Raw genomic sequence first — 20,569 nt, 5'->3', positions numbered from 1 at the left:
AATATTTCTTCATAATTGTGTCAAACATATTATTCACTTTCAATCTCAAACTATCTTCCTCTGGTTTATGAAAATTAATAAGCAGTTTCATATAATTATAACTGAGTTCCATGTTGAGTTGTTGCCATTGGTACAACAGGTCCGTACACTATCACCTGAAGTAGGCATCTTCAGGATCTCCAAACAAGCCTCATAGTAATGTCTTTGAATTTGTAACTTCTTTAATTTTATTGTCTCATATTCCAAAGTAAACAGTTCTTCTTGCATAGTCACAGACTCCTCATTATGTATGGCATCATCTGCTGGATTAAGGACCGGCTCATATGCCAGTAACAAGTTCTCACTACCAGTCACACAACTTTGGAACCTTTCGGTTCCTGTATGAAAGTTCTGTCTTTGTGGCACATAAGGTAATTCAATATTGGAGGTATCATTGTCGGCCATCCTTAGATTTGGAAGGAGAAATATAAGTGAAACCAACAACCAAAAGTTCCCAGAATCAAACGAGTAATAACTGATAAGTTGCTGGTATAAAGTCTCTATTTGACTCAAAATATGCTCACCACTTCAAACGTTCACAAACATCCAATGCTGATGTGTCAAAATCACCAAATGCAGCAGTAGTAAAAGATAAAATCCTTTTATTCAGTAAAGCGCGCTTTTTTCTTTCTTTTCTTCTTATAACAATGTGACATAGTTAAAACAAACATTTAAATACTCTAGTTTGGTTAAAACCATGAGTATGTCATAAAACACAAAACTTCTATGACCGAAGTAACCCTGCACTAGCATAAGTAGTTTAAAATAGTTTAAAACACATAGCAGAATTTCAGAAGTCACAATAAATATATATATATATATCTCGCAGTGTCTCACATGTTAAAATTGAATTGATCCGACTACTTCAAGATCGTTAAAATGTATGTAGACATAAATATATCATAGACAACGCCAACACATTCAAATAGTATTTAGATGGTTACCTGATGTTATTAATGCATAAAGAGGTCAAAAGAGCTCTAGGTTGGTATAACATTTGGAAGTATGTCCATTCTCAAAATTGCAATGATGTTTACTAAATGCCGCATCACCTGCATTAGCATAAGTAGTTTAAAATAGTTTAAAACACATAGCAGAATTTCAAAAGTCACAATAAATATATATATGTATATAGTGTCTCACATGTTAAAAGTGAGTTGATCCGACTACTTCAAGATCGTTAAAAAATGTATATAGACATAAATATATCATAGACAATGAATTAGGGATACAATACATTCAAGATTACTTAAAGGCACACTCTGACTTCATTCCTGAGAGAATAGACTTCCTCACTTTATTATTAGAAATTGTTTTAACTAATAACATCTTTATGTTTGGAGAGGCATGTTTTCTCCAAAAGGATCCAACCTTGTTATGGCTCAATGGGAGGAGACTTTCCTCTTTGAATCCACCTTCTACAAGGAACATGTAGGTATCTATAAGTAGGTTAAGCGATTTGTTTTTCATTTGGAAAAGTGATGTAGATACACTATTGAGATTTATAACTGACTTGAATCATTCCACCAATTTTTTGAAATTTACTACCACATATTCATATGATCAGATTTCTTACTTAGATGTCAACATCAATAGGCTCAGTAATGGGATGTTGAACACCTCAGTATATAGGAAGTCGTGCCACAGGAATACTATACTCCACAAGGAAAGTATGCACCCTAGGTATGTTTTTGATAACGTCATGAAAGGACAGGTAATTAGGGCATCGAGGTTGAACCCCACAGAGGTAGGTTATACCAAGGAACTAGCTGAATTAGAGAATAAGTTTATGCAAAGAGGCTATGATATTATTATATTAGATGTTGGAAACCTGAGGAGAATAAAGCCAAACCGTATTTTTCTGAACCATCAATTAATACAAATATGGATACAAGTAGAGCATCCATGTTATTTACTAGAGATTCTTTAAAGATTAGACACATCATGGAAAAACATTGGGATGTTTTGCTACTAGATAAGGACATTAAGGATATAGTGGGACCTCAATTAAAAGTGGTATACAAGAACCAACCGAATCTGAGAAGAATTTTGTGTTTTCCTAGGAATCAATATAATACTTATAAGGAGCATATGAATAACATTAACACGATGCCTTGTGGTAGATGCAATCAGTGCACTTACATAAATGGAACCAATGTGTTTACTCACCCTATCACTGAACATGTATACAACTTTCAGAACACCACATGTAATAGTGTACACATTGTTTACATGGCCACTTGTGAGATATGCCCAGCCTTTTATGTTGGGAAGACTAATAGGGCTCTGAAAGAACGCATTAGGGAGCATATCTACCACATTAGGGTAGGTTCCATGTTCAATGCACTAGCAAAACATAACAAGGAAAGAGGAACTGGCCATAATTTTAAGTTTTTTGTTCTTCAAAAGATCATACCAGGTCCGAGAGGAGGAGACATTATTAACTACACTTTAGAGAGTGAGATGAAGTGGATCATCAGACTCAGGGCTGACCATTATCCGGGCCTTAATGATAAAGTTCAAATCAAACCTTTTTTAAGGAAAAGGAAGCCTAAACACAAATAATGATTTTAACCTCATACTGAGAGAGAAACATGGGCCATTTTATTCACTACCCTCTGTTCTCTCCTACTTTGTCTTTGTTTACATATGCATGCATTTTTGAGACTAACTTTTATTTATTATGTGCTGTGATGACATAATAGATACTTCATTTTCTTTTTTAATATACCAATGTTAGCATTTTTTCAGCATAAACTGTTATAGTCATCAATTCAAGGACAATTTACTGGTTCATCTGGATAGAGAAGCTTTAGAGTAGGAATGGTTTGTACTAGCTCCATCAGGCTAGAGGAGTCTCTTAGGGATAAGGTTATCCAGATTCCCTATTTTGATGTCCCATGGTTCGCTAGTATAAACACCCTACACTAAGATTAAGTACACACCCATTCTTACACGTTCTTAATATAACTTAGGAGTATTTTTAATTTACCATCTTTTTCACTGGCCTCTTGAATATGTCATATTGTTGTCCTAGGTATTTCTAGATGTCATTAGATAAGGCTCTTAAACTGTTTACATGGTTCGTATCTGTTACAGATATGTTTTATTACTTCTGCATTTTGTAAATATTGTTAATTTGTACCTCTTCGCTTGATGCATTGAAGTTTTTCATGCTTTGTTTTTACCATATGACAGGAGAGGGTTATGTTTACAGATGGTAGACAACCTTACAGTTTTTTTTACATTAAGTTATGTCTCCTAGTGTCTTTGTTACTATTTTCGCACTTTATGCAGATAATTATTCTGTGCTGGCTGTAATAGGAAATGTATGTGCACATTTTTCCTCTGAGAGTCAGCTGTTTGTTTTTGTTTTGTGGCGCAAGGGTGCGGCACTCAGTAAACATCACTGCAATAGTTGCGATTTTGAGAATGGATATAATTCCAAATGTTATACCAACTTAGAGCTCTTTTGACCTCTTTATGCATTAATAACATCAGGTAACCATCTAAATACTATTTGAATGTGTTGGCGTTAGCGCCTTGTCTATGATATATTTATGTCTATATACATTTTTTAACGATCTTGAAGTAGTCGGATCAACTCACTTTTAACATGTGAGACACTACCACACTGAGCGATATACATATATATATTTATTGTGACTTTTGAAATTCTGCTATGTGTTTTAAACTATTTTAAACTACTTATGCTAATGCACGCATTTAGTAAACATCATTGCAACTGTTGCGATTTTGAGAATGGACATACTTCCAAATGTTATACCAACCTAGAGCTCTTTTGACCTCTTTATGCATTAATAACATCAGGTAACCATCTAAATACTATTTGAATGTGTTTGTCTATGATATATTTATGTCTACATACATTTTTTAACGATCTTGAAGTAGTCGGATCAATTCAATTTTAACATGTGAGACACTGCTACACTGAGTGAGATATATATATATATATTTATTGTGACTTCTGAAATTCTGCTATGTGTTTTAAACTATTTTAAACTACTTATGCTAGTGCAGGGTTACTTCCGGTCATAGAAGTTTTGTGTTTTATGACATACTCATGGTTTTAACCAATGAGCAGTCGCACTAGAGTATTTAAATGTTTGTTTTAACTATGTCACATTGTTATACAGTCTGAAGAAGCCGAAAGGCGAAAGCGCTTACTGTGAATAAAAGGATTTTATCTTTTACTACTGCTGCATTTGGTGATTTTTCATCGCGAGCTGTGATTGTGCTTTTGACACATCAGCATTGGATGTTTGTGAACTTTATCGAATTGACTGTCTCTTTTTGTTTGAAGTGGTGAGCATATTTTGAGTCAAATAGAGACTTTATAAATTTTGTATCGGTGCCACAGTGAGTACCAGCAACCGTTGCTTATCAGTTATTACTCGTTTGATTCTGCTGGTACTACACCCCGAGATTTGGAACTTTTGGTTGTTGGTTTTCATTTAACAGAATTAGCTTGCATCTTCTGTAGTAAATAAGTCTGTAACTGCAATGGTTGTCTATTTAATGTTAATTTCTAATCCACCAGACTTAAAAAAGTCATATCAGGGTTGTCCCTGGAATTCAGGGACAGTTGAAAGGTATACTAGTGGCATTCTGAAAGCACCAAGATATATGACAGTCTTGGTTCCTTTCAGCTAAGTCCACACAAACAAAATCCAGTGGTACCTTAGGGATCTGTGGCAGCACTGCTTTCCTCACATTGGGGTAGATGTTGCCAGTTATCCCTACTGTCCAGGAGGAGTTTAGATAGTGGGCAGACAAGATTCTGTTGAATCCAGGGATACACTTTATGCCTCCTGGGAAGCCAGACAATGACAATCAAAGGCCAAACAGAAACATTGAAAGCTTTGGGCAAATGGAATTGTGATTTGATTGGCACAGTTACTTAATCTACACAGACAGCAGACTTTGTGTAAGAATAAGAAAAGGGTATATTGCTATTTGTTAAAACCAGCCTGAAAGCCAACGTTGTGCAAACTAAACAAGTCAATCCAGCTTGATGTGATGCTCCTAACTGGGTTTAAGTACATTTCATTTTATGTGTAAGCTGACAGACTTGCACAGAGGAGATGTTTATTTTCCACCATCGTTATCCATCTCTGCTGCTACAACAAACTAAGTCGTATCTGTCCTGGTAGTATCCATAAAATCACGGTCTTGATAGGGGAGTTTCTTTCAGAGCAAATCACTCAACTGCAAGCTTTTAGCCATTATATCAGTACTAGTCACTCAGCTGCAGGTTTGTTTGTTTGTGTCTTTCGGCTTTTCCCGGTTAGGGGTCGCCACAGCGGAACTCAGGTCCGCTAATGATTGGCAGTTGATTTTTATGTACCGGCTTGCCAGGCCTGACGCACAACCTTCAACGAAGGTACGCCCAATCACGCATGTCTCCACGCAGAAACCGCTCTAGCTGAGAATCGAACCGGACAGCGTCTTTCACTCAGCTGCAGGTATTTAGCCATAGTTTAGAAAGAACACTTAGCTAACTGAGTGAACATTTCAACTTCATTTTTTTTTCAGGCGGGGCTTACTTTGTCTCAGATCTATCAGTTCATAGGTTCATAGGTTATTACTAAGCTAACTGCCCTTGCTAGCCATTTTAAGTGTAGCCAATTATCCCTTGTGAGACTCAAACCTTGCACCTTGTGCTTTTAAGACAAACACCTTAACCATTAGGCCACTCTCCTAACCCCCTCAATCAAGTTACAGGCTTATTACTTAATTTTATTTCTATAATTATATTTCTTTTTTGAAGAAATAATTGAACTTTCATAGTTCCTTAATAGCTGTCTTTCTTGCATCAGATGTCTGTGATATTTTGGCATGTTGCTCCTGGTTCACAATGATGACAGCTTGCAACTTTTAATGAATGTCACAGTATTAATAACAGTCTTATTTTGGAATAGTAATAAACTGCTTAGAATTTATGACACAGTCCAAAACTGTGTGTGTGCTGGCATATTTGACCTTGCACTTTTTAGACCATGAATCTGTTTAAGAAATTCTGGTGTGTATACTAAGCATGTATACAGTTATTAATCTGAAGAAACTGACAGGGCTCATAATTTACACTGTAAATGCACACAACTCTGGTCATATGTAACCTCCATCAAATGCACACAGCTCTGGTCATATGTAACCTCCATCATGTAATATATGATAAAACACAGTAACATTAGGTGTTTGTAAAATCTGTTTTATTATTCTGAAATGTGTTGACATCACTCAGCAGTTTTTTGGCAGTAAGTTTATATAGGAACTGGAATAGCTGCATAAAATCAACAGCTGTCATTGCACATTTTTTTCCAATCTAATAGTCATTAGCTGCACAAAATAGATGACAAATTACATATACGTAAATATGATTGTAACTGTTATGAAGAATTCAACTTTGAGGCTTTGAACTTTTTGAAAAAGTCACAACAATTGTGTAATTATGAAAATGCTAGATTCTGTATAATCTAATCTTTTCATAAACCACCTGCACTAGTTTGTCAAGTGGTAAGACAAGCAGTTCCGACTACCTTAAATGTATTGTAAAATTTAGCTGTTTGTGATACTATTTTTCTTTGTTAATAGTGATGGGACTTGAACCTAGGTAAACACATTTCCACATAAATCAGCACATGGAGCACAGGAGGAGGAGGAGCTAAGTTTGTTGAATACGTCCACAGAAAGCTTTTAAAGTCAGATGTGTGGGGCACACATCCTTGATATACTCATCTTCAGCTGTTTTCTACAAATAAGAAAGAGTGCAGCAGTAATCCCTCTACTCAAATATGTGCTGTAAATGGTGTGACGTTCTTCGTGTTTCACTGTTGCAGTTTTCACACTTGGGTTATCTGCCTGCAGGTAGCCCTCAGTCGGCCCGAATACCAGAGACTTAGTATTTCTGCATCGGATGCTATCACTCCAGGACTGACGTCAGGTCATCAGGGCTATAAAAACAGGCAGCCGACGCCATTACATCAGTCTTTCTAACCGAGGAGCCCGAAGCAGAAGCAGTTCGCAAGTGCCGGTCGGCCACTACATGAGTTTTTGTTTACGAATTGAATCACCCTGAAGTCTTCTAAAGCTAAGTACCCCGTTGGGGATTCTTTTTTCTTGCTCTAACAGATGTGAGAAAAAGTTAATAATTGTCTTGCCTGTGGAAAGCAAATACCACACCGAGATTTTCATTCTTACTGCGTCATCTTTCTAGGCTCAGACCACGAAGTAACAGACTGTGCACAAAATAAAGAATTGCATTCTGCAAGCCAAGTCAGCAAGCATACATTGCAGTGTGGCTTTGACACCCTAGAAGCATCTTGCAGGGCAGCAGTCACTGGATGTTCTTCGTGTTTCACTGTTGCAGTCATAACTGTAGGGTGCTCCTGCCGGCAGGCAGCCCGAGGTCGGCCAGAATCCCAAAGTCTGGGTCCGACGTCGGCTGTACAAGCTAGTACCCTGACGTCAGTACGCTTTGGTACATAGCCCTCAGCCGACGCCATCTTCACCAGTCTTTCTTGCCGTGCAGTGGAAAGCAGCTTGCAAGTCATTGGTTGGCGATTTTCGAACAGCGTATTTTGTTGTTGTCGGTCCGAAGTTCTTACTTCTCTTCTCAAAGCTAAGTACCCCGTTGGGGAATCTTTTTCTTGTTCCTCCGATGTCAGAAAAAGTTAATAATTGTATAGCGTGTGGGAAACAAATACCTCATAAAGATTTCCACTCTTACTGTCTACCTTGCTTAGGCCCTGACCACGACGTTTCTTGTTGTCGGTTCTGTGCCAGGTTCAACTCTCGTACTATTAAGCGCAGGTACGATTGGGCTTTAAATTATTTTGGCAGACGCTTCAATTATAGAATGTCGTCGGACACTACCGGAGTTCAAAAGAAGCGTAAAGACAAAGACAGGCCTCCGAGGTCCAAACAGGACTCGTTGCAGCTGGAGCCAGCGTCCGGTTCGGCTGTCGTCAGTGAGGCGCTGTTGCAGCCCCTGTCGTCCGCCACTTCTGAACCGATGGCCGATACGGACTCCCATGGGGAGCCATCAAGGCCCACTATTTTAACTGCTGCAGGACCTTTGGACGTCGCTCCTTCAGATGAGTCCGGAACCGCTGTGCAGGTACCGGCTTCTGAGGGGGTTTTCAGGCCTACTCACATCACTATTTCAAAGGCAAAGACAAAGACTCCTGTTAAGTCTAAAAGTTCCTGCTCAAGCTGCTTCTGAATCCACTCCCAAGACACAAAAGCAATTATTAAAGATGGCTGAAGATTTGCTTACAATGATTAGGGGTTCTCACCCCCCTCCTGAGAAAAGGCATCGACAGGATGTTACTCTGGATTCCTCTGACCAGGCTTCTGTATCTTCTGTTTCTTCCTCAGATCAGGACTATTCCTTTCCTCCTTATGAGGATTTGGATGCTGAGGACTCTTTACCCTCGGCCTCTCCGCCTGAGGATTTCTCTTTTGGGGAAACCTTGCATGAGATGAGGGAACATTTTCATTGGGAAGGACAGGAATATTCTGCTTCCAAGAAGAGGCTTAGGGAATTTCTTCTTCTTCCTCAGCATAGGCCTTTAGCTATCCCTCCTGTTTTGGACATTGTAGATGATGCTTTTTCTGAGGCTAATTTGAATCCTGATTCCATGCCTCCTGCTCCTTCTAAGCCTGATAGATTTTATAGGGTTCCTGACTCTCATTTATTTTTATTTAAAAACCCTTCTGCGGATCCTGAAACTATTTCTCAGGGCTCTAAGGCTGCTAAGGTTGCTACTTCTAAAAATCCTATTCCCCCTGAGAAGGATTTTCGTGCTTTAGACAGGTGGGGAAAAAATGTATATACTTCTGCTACCCTGTCTGTAAGGGCTTTAAATTGCCAGTTTCATATGTTTAAGTATCAGCAATTTCTTTTGTCTGTTTTAAAGCAAAAGCTTGCTTCCCTTCCTGCTTGTGCAGAGGATAAGGAACTTCAGGATGTCTTGCATGCTACTGAACAAGTGAACAAGCATAGTTTACATTGTGGTTTTGATGCTTTGGATGCTTCTTGCAGGGCTGCAGCCTCTGGTACTGTTATCAGGAGACATGCCTGGCTTCGTGAACAAAGTTTACCTGAACAGGTTAAGGCTAAGTTATTAGATGCCCCTGTTCAACATGATGATCTTTTGGATCCATGGCTGAGGAAGTTATTAAAAGATGGAAGAAAAGGCAAAGTCTATGCAGACTGTAAAAGATTTCTTGCAAGTTCAGCCTCCTAGATTTTCCAGGAATTGGCCCTCTAAAATTGGTCCTTTCCCACGTCTGACAGGCCTCAAAGGGGAAGATATAGGCGCCCAGAGGTCGTGGTCAAGGTCAGGCCTCTTACAGATCTAGACAATGGACTGCTTCTTCACCTAGAAGGGGAGAAGACAGATCCCAATCTCAAAGAAAGCAAACTCAATGACTCTCTCGGTTGGGCTACAGGACCCCTTCACCTGGATGCCCCTCTCGGAGGAAAACTGTCTCTTTTTTACAGAAATTGGACTCATATTACCCAGGACAGATGGGTATTGGACGTGATTTTAAAAGGTTACAAATTCCACTTTCACACTTTGCCAAGGGCTCACGGTTGGCCAGATCTGCCAAAACATCAGTGGTCAGGGGCCTTAACTCAAGTGGATGCTCTTCTGGCCATGAGAGCCATAGAGCCTGTTCCACTCTCGGAGATGGGAAAAGGTTTTTATTCAAGACTGTTTCTGGTTCCCAGAAAACAAAATTCATGGAGACCTATTCTGGACCTTTCTGTGTTAAACACCTTTTTGGAAATTCCAAAATTCAAGATGCTTACTCTGCAGCAACTAATTCCAATGCTCTCTCAGGACGCCTGGATGGTGACATTGGATTTAAAGGAAGCCTATTTACATATTCCCATCAGGCAAGAACGCAGGAAATTCCTCAGGTTCAAGGCAGGTTCGAGGCACTTTCAATTCTCTGTACTGCCCTTTGGTTTATCTACTGCACCCAGAGTCTTTACCAAGTGCCTGGCACCAGTAGTGGCTTACTGCAAACTTCAGGGGATCCAGATTTACCCCTATTTGGACGACTGCCTTATTCAGGCAACGATCTTCTGCTTCAACATCTGGACTTTGTTCAACGTCTTCTCCTCCTACTGGGATTCTCAGTGAACACAAAAAAGTCACATTTGATCCCTTCTCAACAAATGGTATTCTTGGGAGCCCTCTTAAATACAACCTTACAAAGGGCTTTCCTCACTCCAGAAAAACAAACTCAGCTGGCTTCTACTTTCAGCACCTTAGCAACTCTATCTCAGCTCACTGCAAGGAAATTCCTGCAGGCTCTGGGCTACATGGCTTCCTGCATTCTGTTGATTCCAAACGCAAGGCTTCACATGAGAAAGCTTCAATGGTATCTGAAAAGTGTATGGTCACAGCATTACCACGATCTGGATATTCTGATTCCTCTGATCCCCTGCCTTCAGAGGGAGTTCCTCTGGTGGTCCAGGGCATGCACTTTAAACAAAGGAAAACCTTTTTGTCTTCCTCAACCTACTCAAATCCTAACCACGGACGCCTTGGATTATGCTTGGGGAGCACACTTTCTAGACAATTGCCAGCAGGGAACCTGGACAAAGGACCATCTTCACTGGCACATCAATCTGAAGGAAATGTTGGCAGTTCAAAATGCCCTTCTAGCCTTCAAAAACCTTTTGCAACCAGGGCCTCTGCTAATTCGCACAGACAACACCACGGTCATGTGGTACATCAACAAGCAGGGGGGTTCTCATTCGTACCCCCTTTGCAGACTAGCTATGGCTTTATGGGACACAGCTCTAAATTTGAATCTACATCTCCAGGCTCAATTCATTCCAGGGAAACAGAATCTCTTAGCAGACAGCCTGAGCAGAAACATTTCAGATCCTCACGAATGGATGCTAGACACCAACTTATTCAACAGGATTACTGCAGTTTGGGGATGTCCCCAGATAGATCTGTTTGCATCCCATCTCAATCATCAGCTGCCTCGCTTTTGCACCAGGTCCTTCCACAAAACAGCTTGGAGAGTGGATGCCCTGTCCTTCAGCTGGAGAAGCCTTTCAGCATATGCCTTCCCTCCTCTTCCTCTACTACCTCGGGTATTACTGAAGATAAAACAGGACAAGCCCAAGTTCCTCATCTTGATTGCTCCAAATTGGCCTCGACAGTATTGGTATCCAACTTTAAAGCACCTGTTCTTGGGGCCTCCTTGGATTCTCCCTCTGAACCCTTCGCTTTTGTCCCAGCATCAGGGTCAGTTGCTACATTCCAACCTCAAGACCCTTTGCCTGGCAGCTTGGCTCTTCAAAGGAATTTGATTTCCTCTAGTCTTCCCAAACAAGTTTTGGATGTTCTTTTGGAAGCTAGACGGCCTAGCACTAGGAAATCCTATGCCTCTAAATGGAAGAGGTTTTGTATTTGGATGCAGGACCGAGGCTCGGATCCTCTGGTACCTGATCTCTCTTCTATTTTGCTTTACCTTTCAGAACTTTTATCTAAAGGACTTTCCTTTTCTTCCATTAAGATTCATGCTTCTGCTATTTCTGCGCATTTCAGTTCTGATCCTCCTGTTCTTTCTCATCCTTTGGTGAAGCAATTGTTGAGAGGGGCTTAAAATTTGCGGCCTCCCAGGACCCCTCCTGTCCCTGCCTGGGATCTTAATTATGTTTTAGAAAAACTTACTTTGCCTCCTTTTGAGCCTGCTGCATCTTCAGATATTAAGTTTTTTATCTTGGAAGACTGTTCTTTTATTAGCATTGACCTCTGCCAGAAGGGTCTCAGAGTTGCAAGCTCTCATGGCTGTGGAACCATACCTTATTTTCCATCAGGACAGAGTATCCTTGAGGACCAATCCTACTTTCATGCCTAAGGTGATTTCGAAAGTGGCTTTAAATCAGACAATTCACCTTCCTACTTTCTTTCCAAATCCTCAAAATAAAGGGGAAAGGATTTTGCATTCATTAGATGTGCACAGACAGTTACGATTTTACCTGGACAAGACTAAAGAGTTCAGAAAGTCTAATCAATTGTTTGTTTCTTTTGCCTCCAGTTCTCTTGGAAAACCTATTTCTAAACAAACTATTTCCAAATGGATTGCTTATGGAATCAGATTTTATTACACTTATCATGGGAAACAGTTTCCAGGTACCATTAGAAGTCATTCTACTAGAGCAGCTGCCACTTCTACAGCTTTCCTCAGAGGAGACCCTACCAAGGATATCTTGGAAGCTGCTACTTGGAGTTCTGTGCATACTTTTTCCAAGCACTACAATCTCCCCCTGTTTTCTAAGACCAGGGCAGGCTTTGCCTCTGCTGTCTTGCAGGGTATTCTTGCCTCCCCTTCTTCTATCTAAAGCCTCCTCCCCTTTTACACTGCTTTGGGATTCCACCCTACAGTTATGACTGCAACAGTGAAACACGAAGAACATAGTACAGTTGTGTACACCTACCATAAATGTAGATGTTCGAGTGTCTTCACTGTTGCAGTCCGGGTTTCCCTCCCTCCAATCCCCTCTTTTTTCTCCCTTTTCCTTTTTTGTGGTGTATTTGTGTTTCCTTGTTGGATTCATTTTGGTTTTGTTGGGGACTTCTGACATCTAGGGCAAGAAAGGCTGGAGAAGATGGCGTCAGCTGAGGGCTATGTACCAAAGCGTACTGACGTCAGGGTACTAGCTTGTACAGCCGACGCCGGACCCAGACTTTGGGATTCTGGCCGACCTCGGGCTGCCTGCCGGCAGGAGCACCCTACAGTTATGACTGCAACAGTGAAGACACTCGAACATCTACATTTATGGTAGGTGTACACAACTGTACTTTCTGTACTGAGAAGGCAGCTTGCTTGGCTTAAGGAGCAGACCTTGCCAGATCATGTCAAATCCAAGTTACTAGACGCACCTTTGAACAAGGACAATCTGTTTGGCACCAAAGCAGAAGAGGTTCTTAAAAAAGATGGAAGAAAAAGCTAAATCTATGCAGATGGTCAAAGAATTCTTGCAAGTACAGCCTCCTAAATTCAGTAGGCATTGCCCTTCAAAAAAATTGGTCCTTTCCAGCCCCCTCAAGGCCATCTCAAACTAGACCCAGGGGAAGCAGACCCCCCCAGACTACAGTCTCAGGGTATGCAGAGATCTAAGCAATGGAGTGCCTCCACCTCTAAAGCAGGGAGTGCTAAATCACCCCCGAAAGGAAAGAATTTCTAATGACTTCTCAACTCCACCCCCTCCTCTGCCCAACCACTTGTGCCCCTAGGAGGAAAACATGCCCTTCATGCAAAAAACTGGATTCCCATCACCAAGACCGATGGGTCCTCAACATTGTATCCCAGGGGTATAAATTTTACTTCCACTCACTGCCAACCCCAAATGGGTTCCCAGACCTCCCTCCAAACCAGCGGGCAGAGGCTCAAAACCAAGTCCAGTCGCTGCTCTCTATAAGGGCCATTCATCCTGTTCCTGCGGACCAGATAAGTCAAGGATTCTATTCCAGACTTTTCCTGGTACCCAGAAAAGAGGGCACTTGGCACCTAATCCTAGATCTTTCAATTCTCAACACCTGCCTGGTGGTACCAAAATTCAGAATGCTCACCCTGCAGCAGCTTCTATGCTAGCCAAAGATGCCTGGTTAGTCACCCCTAGACTTAAAAGAAGCCTATCTGCACATCCCTATAAGGGAGTCATGCAGGAAATATCTACAATTCAGGGCATGATCTGTGCATTATCAGTTCTCTGCACTTCCCTATGGCTTATCCACTGCTCCCAGAGTATTCACAAAATGCCTAGCTCCAGCCATTGCTTACTGCAGACAGAGAAATATTCAAATTTCCCCATACTTGGATGTCTGCCTGATTCAGGCAGACAGTCAGGAAATGCTTGCAGCACCTGACATTTGTAAAAAACCTACTAACCTCCGTGGGGTACACCATCAACGAAAATAAATCAAAACTAGTCCCCAGTCAAAAGATTATATTTCTGGGAGCAAGCTTGGACTCAGATTCCCAGATGGCATTCCTCACTCCAGAAAAACAAGCCTGCATGACAGGCTATTTGCTCAAATGGCCACCAGAACCCAGCTGTCTATAAGGAAAATCCTGCTGGCCCTAGGGTTCATGGCCTCATGCATCCTACTAATTCCATATGCCAGACTGCATATGAGGAAACTTCAATGGTGCTTGAAAAGTCTTTGGTGCCAACATTCTCAGGACCTGGAAACTGTCTTTCCCATAATACCTTGTCTAAGGACAGACTATCTTTGGTGGGCAGTAGCATGCAACCACAACAAGGGACTGCCCTTTACTCAACCCCACATCGCCCAGGCCCTAACCACAGACGCATCAGACTATGCCTGGGAGACGCACATGGACGGCAAGTGCATTTAGGGCCACTGGAGCCAAAATCAAGTGCATCTGCACATCAGCCAGAAAGAGATGCTAGCTGTGCAGCATGCTCTGACAGCTTTCAGATCCCTACTCTCACCAGGACACCTGCTAATAAAAACAAACAACACCACAGTTATGTGGTACATCAACAAGCAGTGGGGAACCCACTCTTACCCACCCTGCTGGTTAGCCATGGCCCTGTGGAACACGGCCTTGGACATGCAAGTCCATCTGTAAGCTCAATTCCTGCCAGGCAAACAAAACTCACTGGCCGACCATTTAAGCAGAACTCTCTTAGACCCACATGAGTGGCAGCTAGAACCACGCACATTCAACCTTCTGATTCAAAAATGGGGGACACCAGAGGTGGATCTCTTTGCCTCCCCCTGCAATCACCAGCTCAGAAGATTCTGCACCAGGATAACTCACAGCAGGGCCTGGAAAGTGGATGCCCTATCCTTCCAGTGGGTAAATCTCTCAATCTATGCCTTTCCCCCTCTGCCCCTCCTCTCAAGAGTATTGCTCAAGATAAGACAGGACAAAGGACAATTTTGATTGCCCCCGAACTGGCCACGCCAACACTGGTACCCACTCCTGCGAAGCCTGTCACCGGTGCCACCCTGACACCTACACCAGAACCTAACCCTGCTCTCTCAGCAGGAGGGACAGATCTTGCATCCACAGCTGCAAACCCTAAATCTTGCAGCCTGGCTTATTCATTGAATTCTCCCCCAGTAACCAGCCTAAGCAAGCAGGTGCTGGATGTCATCCTTGAAGCCAGAAGACCCAGTACAAGGAAATCCTATGCTGAAAAGAAGAAAAGGTACTGCTCCTGGATTCAAGTCTAAAGGATAGGACACAACTCTGCCCTCCCTGCCTCTAATCCTGGATTACCTAGCAGATCTACTCCACAGAAGCCTATCCTCCTCCGTTAAGATCCATGCCTCTGCCATTTTGGCTCATTATAACACTGAGCCACCTCTCGTCTTTCACCTTCTTATCAAACAGTTCCTGAGAGGGGCAAACAACTTAAGGCTGCCAAGGAGAGCACCCACCCCTGCTTGGGACCTTAACTTTGTACTGGAAAAGCTCACGCTACCCCCCTTTGAGCCTGCAGCATCAGCAGAGCTAAAATTCCTCTCTTGGAAAACTGCCTTGCTTCTGGCCATCACTTCAGCTAGAAGTGTGTCTGAGCTACAAGCACTTATGGCTGTGGAACCCTTCATTATTTTCCATGCTGACAGGGTTTCTCTCAGGACTAACCTTTCCTTTATGCCTTAAAGTGGTGTCCAGTGTGGCTCTCAACCAGTCTATCCATTTGCCTACCTTCTTCCCTAATCCTCAAAATAAAGGGGAAAGGATCCTGCACTCCTTGGATGTGCACAGACAGCTCAGATTCTACCTTGATAGGACTAAGACCTTCAGAAAATCTGACCAGTTACTAGTCAGCTTTGCAACAGGGGTAGAGGGCAAGGCCATTTCAACGCAAACAGTTTCCAAATGGATAGCACATTGCATCCATTTCTGCTACAAGCACCATGGGAAACCAACCCCTCAGGGGGTCAGAACACATTCCACTAGGGCAACTTCTACCGCTACAGCATTCCTCAGGGGAGTCCCTGCCAGGGACATCCTGGAAGCTGCTACCTGGAGTTCTGTACACACCTTCACCAAGCATTACCACCTGCCTATCTTTTCCAAATCCAGGGCAGGTTTTGCAACAGCAGTCCTGCAAGGCATTCTAACCAGCCCTAACTCTTCTTGACTGTCTCCACCCTTCTTCAGCTTTGGGAATCTACCCAAGTGTGATGAATGCAACAGTGAAACACGAAGAACATAGTACAGTTGTGTACACTTACCATAAATGTAGATGTTCGAGTGTATTCACTGTTGCAGTCCTGGTTTCCTTCCCTCCAGCTCCCAGGTTTTCTCTCTCTTTCTCTCTCAAAACTCTCTATGCCTTTTACTACCCCCCCCCCCTTTCTGGGGTATTGATATTTACTTTTTACTGGTGGTGTTTTCCCCCCACCATAACTTAGCTCCCTATTGGGGGACTCCTGACATTTAGGGCAAGAAAAACTGATGTAATGGCGTCGGCTGCCTGTTTTTATACCCCCTGATGACCTGACGTCAGTCCTGGAGTGACAGCATCCAAAGCAGAAATACTAAGTCTCTGGTATTCGGGCCAACTGAGGGCTACATTGCAGGCAGATATCCCAAGTGTGATGACTGCAACAGTGAATGCACTTGAACACCTACATTTATGGTAAGTGTACACAACTGTACTTTACTTAAACGCTATACTTTGTCTTTATTACACAGGCCTTGCTGTACTATTTGGAACCTTTCCATCTCCCCCAAAATGGTTATACTGCTTGGAAATCTAACCAAATGATGTGGTAGGATTTACTGTCAGCTGTGGCCATACCTAGAGAAAATGGTACATTTTTTGTGTGGAAATATCCATAATAGTGGATCTTTGCAGAGAGGTCACTATTAGTAATGCTACCCTACCTTCATCTCCCTAAGAAGGGTGCATGTTGTGGCTTCATGACTGAAGCCTGATATATGAGTGATCACCACTCAGGTGCAGACACCACGTATTTGCACTGACTGTGACACAGCACTAAACATAGCTTTCAAGCTGCTGTTTCATTGTTAAGTGTTTCTGCACTCAATCACATTTTGGAAGGCCAGTGGCCTTGTACCCTGATTCTTAACTGTACTAACTCTGAGATTGTTCAAAAAACAAGAGAGCACAAACTGGTAAAAAACAAGGAATCCACAACAGACGGAAAGGACCAGCCACTCGTTCACTTAACGCTCGAATTTATTGAAAACACAAAATACAGCGTTTTCGCTTCCTGTAGCAGGAAGCTTCATCAGAGATGTAGGATAGCGCGAGACAGCGCTTTAAATAACAGATACCATGTACGTAAAACGTACTACATTAATTACCTAAATTTACAAATTGTAACATTTGCTTCAAATAAAACTAACACATCCTAAAAATAAAATAATAAAATAAGGTAATACATGGTGTATGTGTTAACACATGCACTGTTGATGGAAAATCAACAATAATATTATACCCTTTTTGAAATTGAAATCGCACATGAGGTGACATCTTTGTGCCAACTCTTGCTCTGTATATGGGATGATTGTTCCAACATGTCCAGCTTTTGCTGTTGTATTTCCATTAAGAGTATTAGCTAAATGTTTTATGAGGTTATAGAATTTTTATTATGAAAGACATAAAAAATTCTTTGCCTTCTAGGCACTATAGTAGCGATTGGTTATTTGCTCATTAATAGACTTCATCTATTTGTTGGCGAATGCTTAGATGTTTTTCTTGCTCTATTCAGAGTGACATATTTTATAGTTTTTAATAAAATACATTGTAGGTTTTATATCGATATTGTATCCACTTACTCAGTGTTTTCTGGGTAGCTCGCGTATATTAGCTTGTTGATTTTCCATCAACAGTGCATGTGTTAACACATACACCATGTATTACCTTATTTTATTATTTTATTTTTAGGATGTGTTAGTTTTATTTGAAGCAAATGTTACAATTTGTAAATTTAGGTAATTAATGTAGTACGTTTTACGTACATGGTATCTGTTATTTAAAGCGCTGTCTCGCGCTATCCTACATCTCTGATGAAGCTTCCTGCTACAGGAAGCGAAAACGCTGTATTTTGTGTTTTCAATAAATTCGAGCGTTCAGTGAACGAGTGGCTGGTCCTTTCCGTCTGTTGTGGATTCCTTGTTTTTTACTAACTCTGAGATTGTTCTTAAAAGTGAATTCTCTGAAATGTAAAAGTTTTGATTGTTAAACACCGAACATTGTGATCTTAAATTACAGTGTCGGTCAGAAATGCGTGGCATTTAAGCATGGCATCCATGTCTAGTTTTGTTTTCTTTTAAACTATTGTTTAGTTTTGTTTTCTAATTAAAGTAGTAATTGTTCTAAAAACAGTGGATTACTACATTCTTATCTTCCAGTGAGGGTCAAAATGTTCTCTGAAGAAGGTGCCCAGCAGTGCATGCTGTCTGCCTCGCACACCAGCTAGGGATCAATGAAACATTGGTGTGAGATCAACACATGTCTTCATGGGGACAGAGAGAGAGTGCTGATGAAAACTTTTGCTAGGAAAGAACACAGTTAAGGTGCAAAACTCAAATGGACGGCACAGTGGTGCAGCAGTTAGTGTTGTCGCCTCACAGCAAAAGGTTCTCCGATTCAATTCTCAGCTGGGGTGCCTTCTCTGCAGATCTGTATGTCCTCCCTGCATTCGTGTGGGTTTCCCCTGGGTGCTGCGGTTTCCTCTCCTATTCCAAAGACGTGTCTGGAGCATTTCTTCCCAGACCTCCACTGAAAATGGTCTCTGTCCCAGTCAGACTTTCTCAGTAAACAAATGTTTAATAAAAAAAATAAATAAAATTAAGTGTTACAGTGACCTCTCCTCAAGAATCTCCTTTATTGTAAATATTGTATACAGCTGTACTTTATAATGAATTATCACACAGCAGTTCTTTCTTCAGTTTTCTGTGTAAAAACTTAAAAATAGCCAATCTTTACAAAGTATGTACCTTACTTAGCTGAATCATTTTTTTTCATATTAACATTTATTTTAGATCCTATACATATGATAGCTATGACAGCCGAAGCCGCAGTCGAAGCCGGAGCAGGAGAAGTGACAGCTACCATAGATCTCGGAGTTATGACAGGCGCTCTAGGTAAGTCTGGAACTTTGCACAGTAAAAGAAGGGTTTGCACAAAAAGAAAACAATAAATTGAGTGGTGGTATAATCTTTTATAGGTTCATAGGTTCCTAGATTAACTGAGAGTAAGGCTAATGAAGGAGTTGCTCCCGGAATGTGTTTGTATTTCTCTGACTCGTTAGTGCAGGTCTCAGAATAGTGGGACTAAATGTGAAAAAATGTGGACTTATGCATACTAAGTCCAAGATCACTGTGTCTCAGACTGTTCCAGTTTCTTTGAAGTGTGCTGATCTCAGAATTAGTATATATACATGAAGGGTGTCTAATCGATTCAGCTAGACCTCTTAATTTCTGGTTGTGTACTTACAAGTCTCAAAATTGCAAGAGGGAGGAGTTGAAGTAAATAAAGTAGCCAGTTATGAGCATCCTAACGGCCAGAGTATGGAAAGCCAGTATCTTGTTCTACACGCATTTTTCTCACTTAGTTTGAAGAAAAGGTAACACTAATGTTCCCAGATCAGTTTCTTATCCACATATCCTGTTGAGTAACATTCCTGCTGTTTGCTTAATTATACTATGACAGCTATGGGCCACATGAATGCTTTTCTAACTTCTCTGTCCCATGAAAACTGTCAGAACCTTTTAAACTTTTTTAGGTTTTTCTCCAACATTAGGTCAAACGTGCTGTAAGTTTATAAAGCTGCTATGACATATCGGGCCATCTTGCATATCAGGATTTTGACTTACAGTAAGCTAAGCTGTTGTGCTGGTAACATCTCTTAAGAAGAAGCTAAAGAATGAATGGTTGTGGCTGTTTTAGCTAGGTGACTGTGTGTGTGTGTGTGTGTGTGTGTGTGTGTGTGTGTGTGTGTGTGTGTGTGTGTGTGTGTGTGTGTGTGTGTGTGTGTGTGTGTGTGTGTGTGTGTGTGTGCGTGCGTGCGTGCGTGCGTGCGTGTCCCAGCTCTCATGTGAGGTTTGCCCTAACAGACTGTGACTTATCTTGAAGAATGTCAGCATGTGCATGTCTGGTCTCCCTGCAGCTTCCTCTGCCATTGTATTATATCTTAATTTAATTGAGAAAATGTCTTGACTTTAACACTTAAGAGAAAAGAATTATATTAATCTATTGGACTGTGTGGCCTCCAAACAGACATGACAGCTAAGAATGAAGATAAACGCTTTGTACAACATTACGTGAAAATTAGATGAAAGTAATTTTCATTTTAAAAGTAATATTTCACACATACCCTCTTTCTTTTTATTTCTGATTTCTGATACAATCCAGTAAAACAGTCACAGTTGGAGTTCATGACCTCATTTTCAAGGACACTTCTGAATCAGGTCTTATGTAGTGGGTTTACACTCTGCAATGATAATCTGG

At 41.3% G+C, this 20,569-nt stretch overlaps 1 protein-coding gene across 6 annotated transcripts in view; it reads left to right on the top strand.

Annotated features, from left to right (window-relative positions):
- The window catches only part of NKTR (natural killer cell triggering receptor), a 1,518,686-nt gene that overhangs the window by 1,407,602 nt on the left and 90,515 nt on the right, over window positions 1-20,569 (top strand). For all 6 annotated transcript variants that reach the window (XM_044066053.1, XM_044066052.1, XM_044066051.1 and 3 more), the window contains one exon: window positions 19,102-19,203. In XM_044066053.1, coding sequence (XP_043921988.1) covers window positions 19,102-19,203 — 102 coding nt within the window. The remainder of the gene's footprint in view (window positions 1-19,101; window positions 19,204-20,569) is intronic.

Source organism: Protopterus annectens, chromosome 3.part0, assembly GCF_019279795.1.
Source record: "Protopterus annectens isolate FY-2018-M chromosome 3.part0, PAN1.0, whole genome shotgun sequence".
Taxonomy (NCBI): domain Eukaryota; kingdom Metazoa; phylum Chordata; order Ceratodontiformes; family Protopteridae; genus Protopterus; species Protopterus annectens.
The sequence above is the reverse complement of the archived record's forward strand: the minus strand, read 5'-3'. Positions and strand labels throughout refer to the sequence as shown.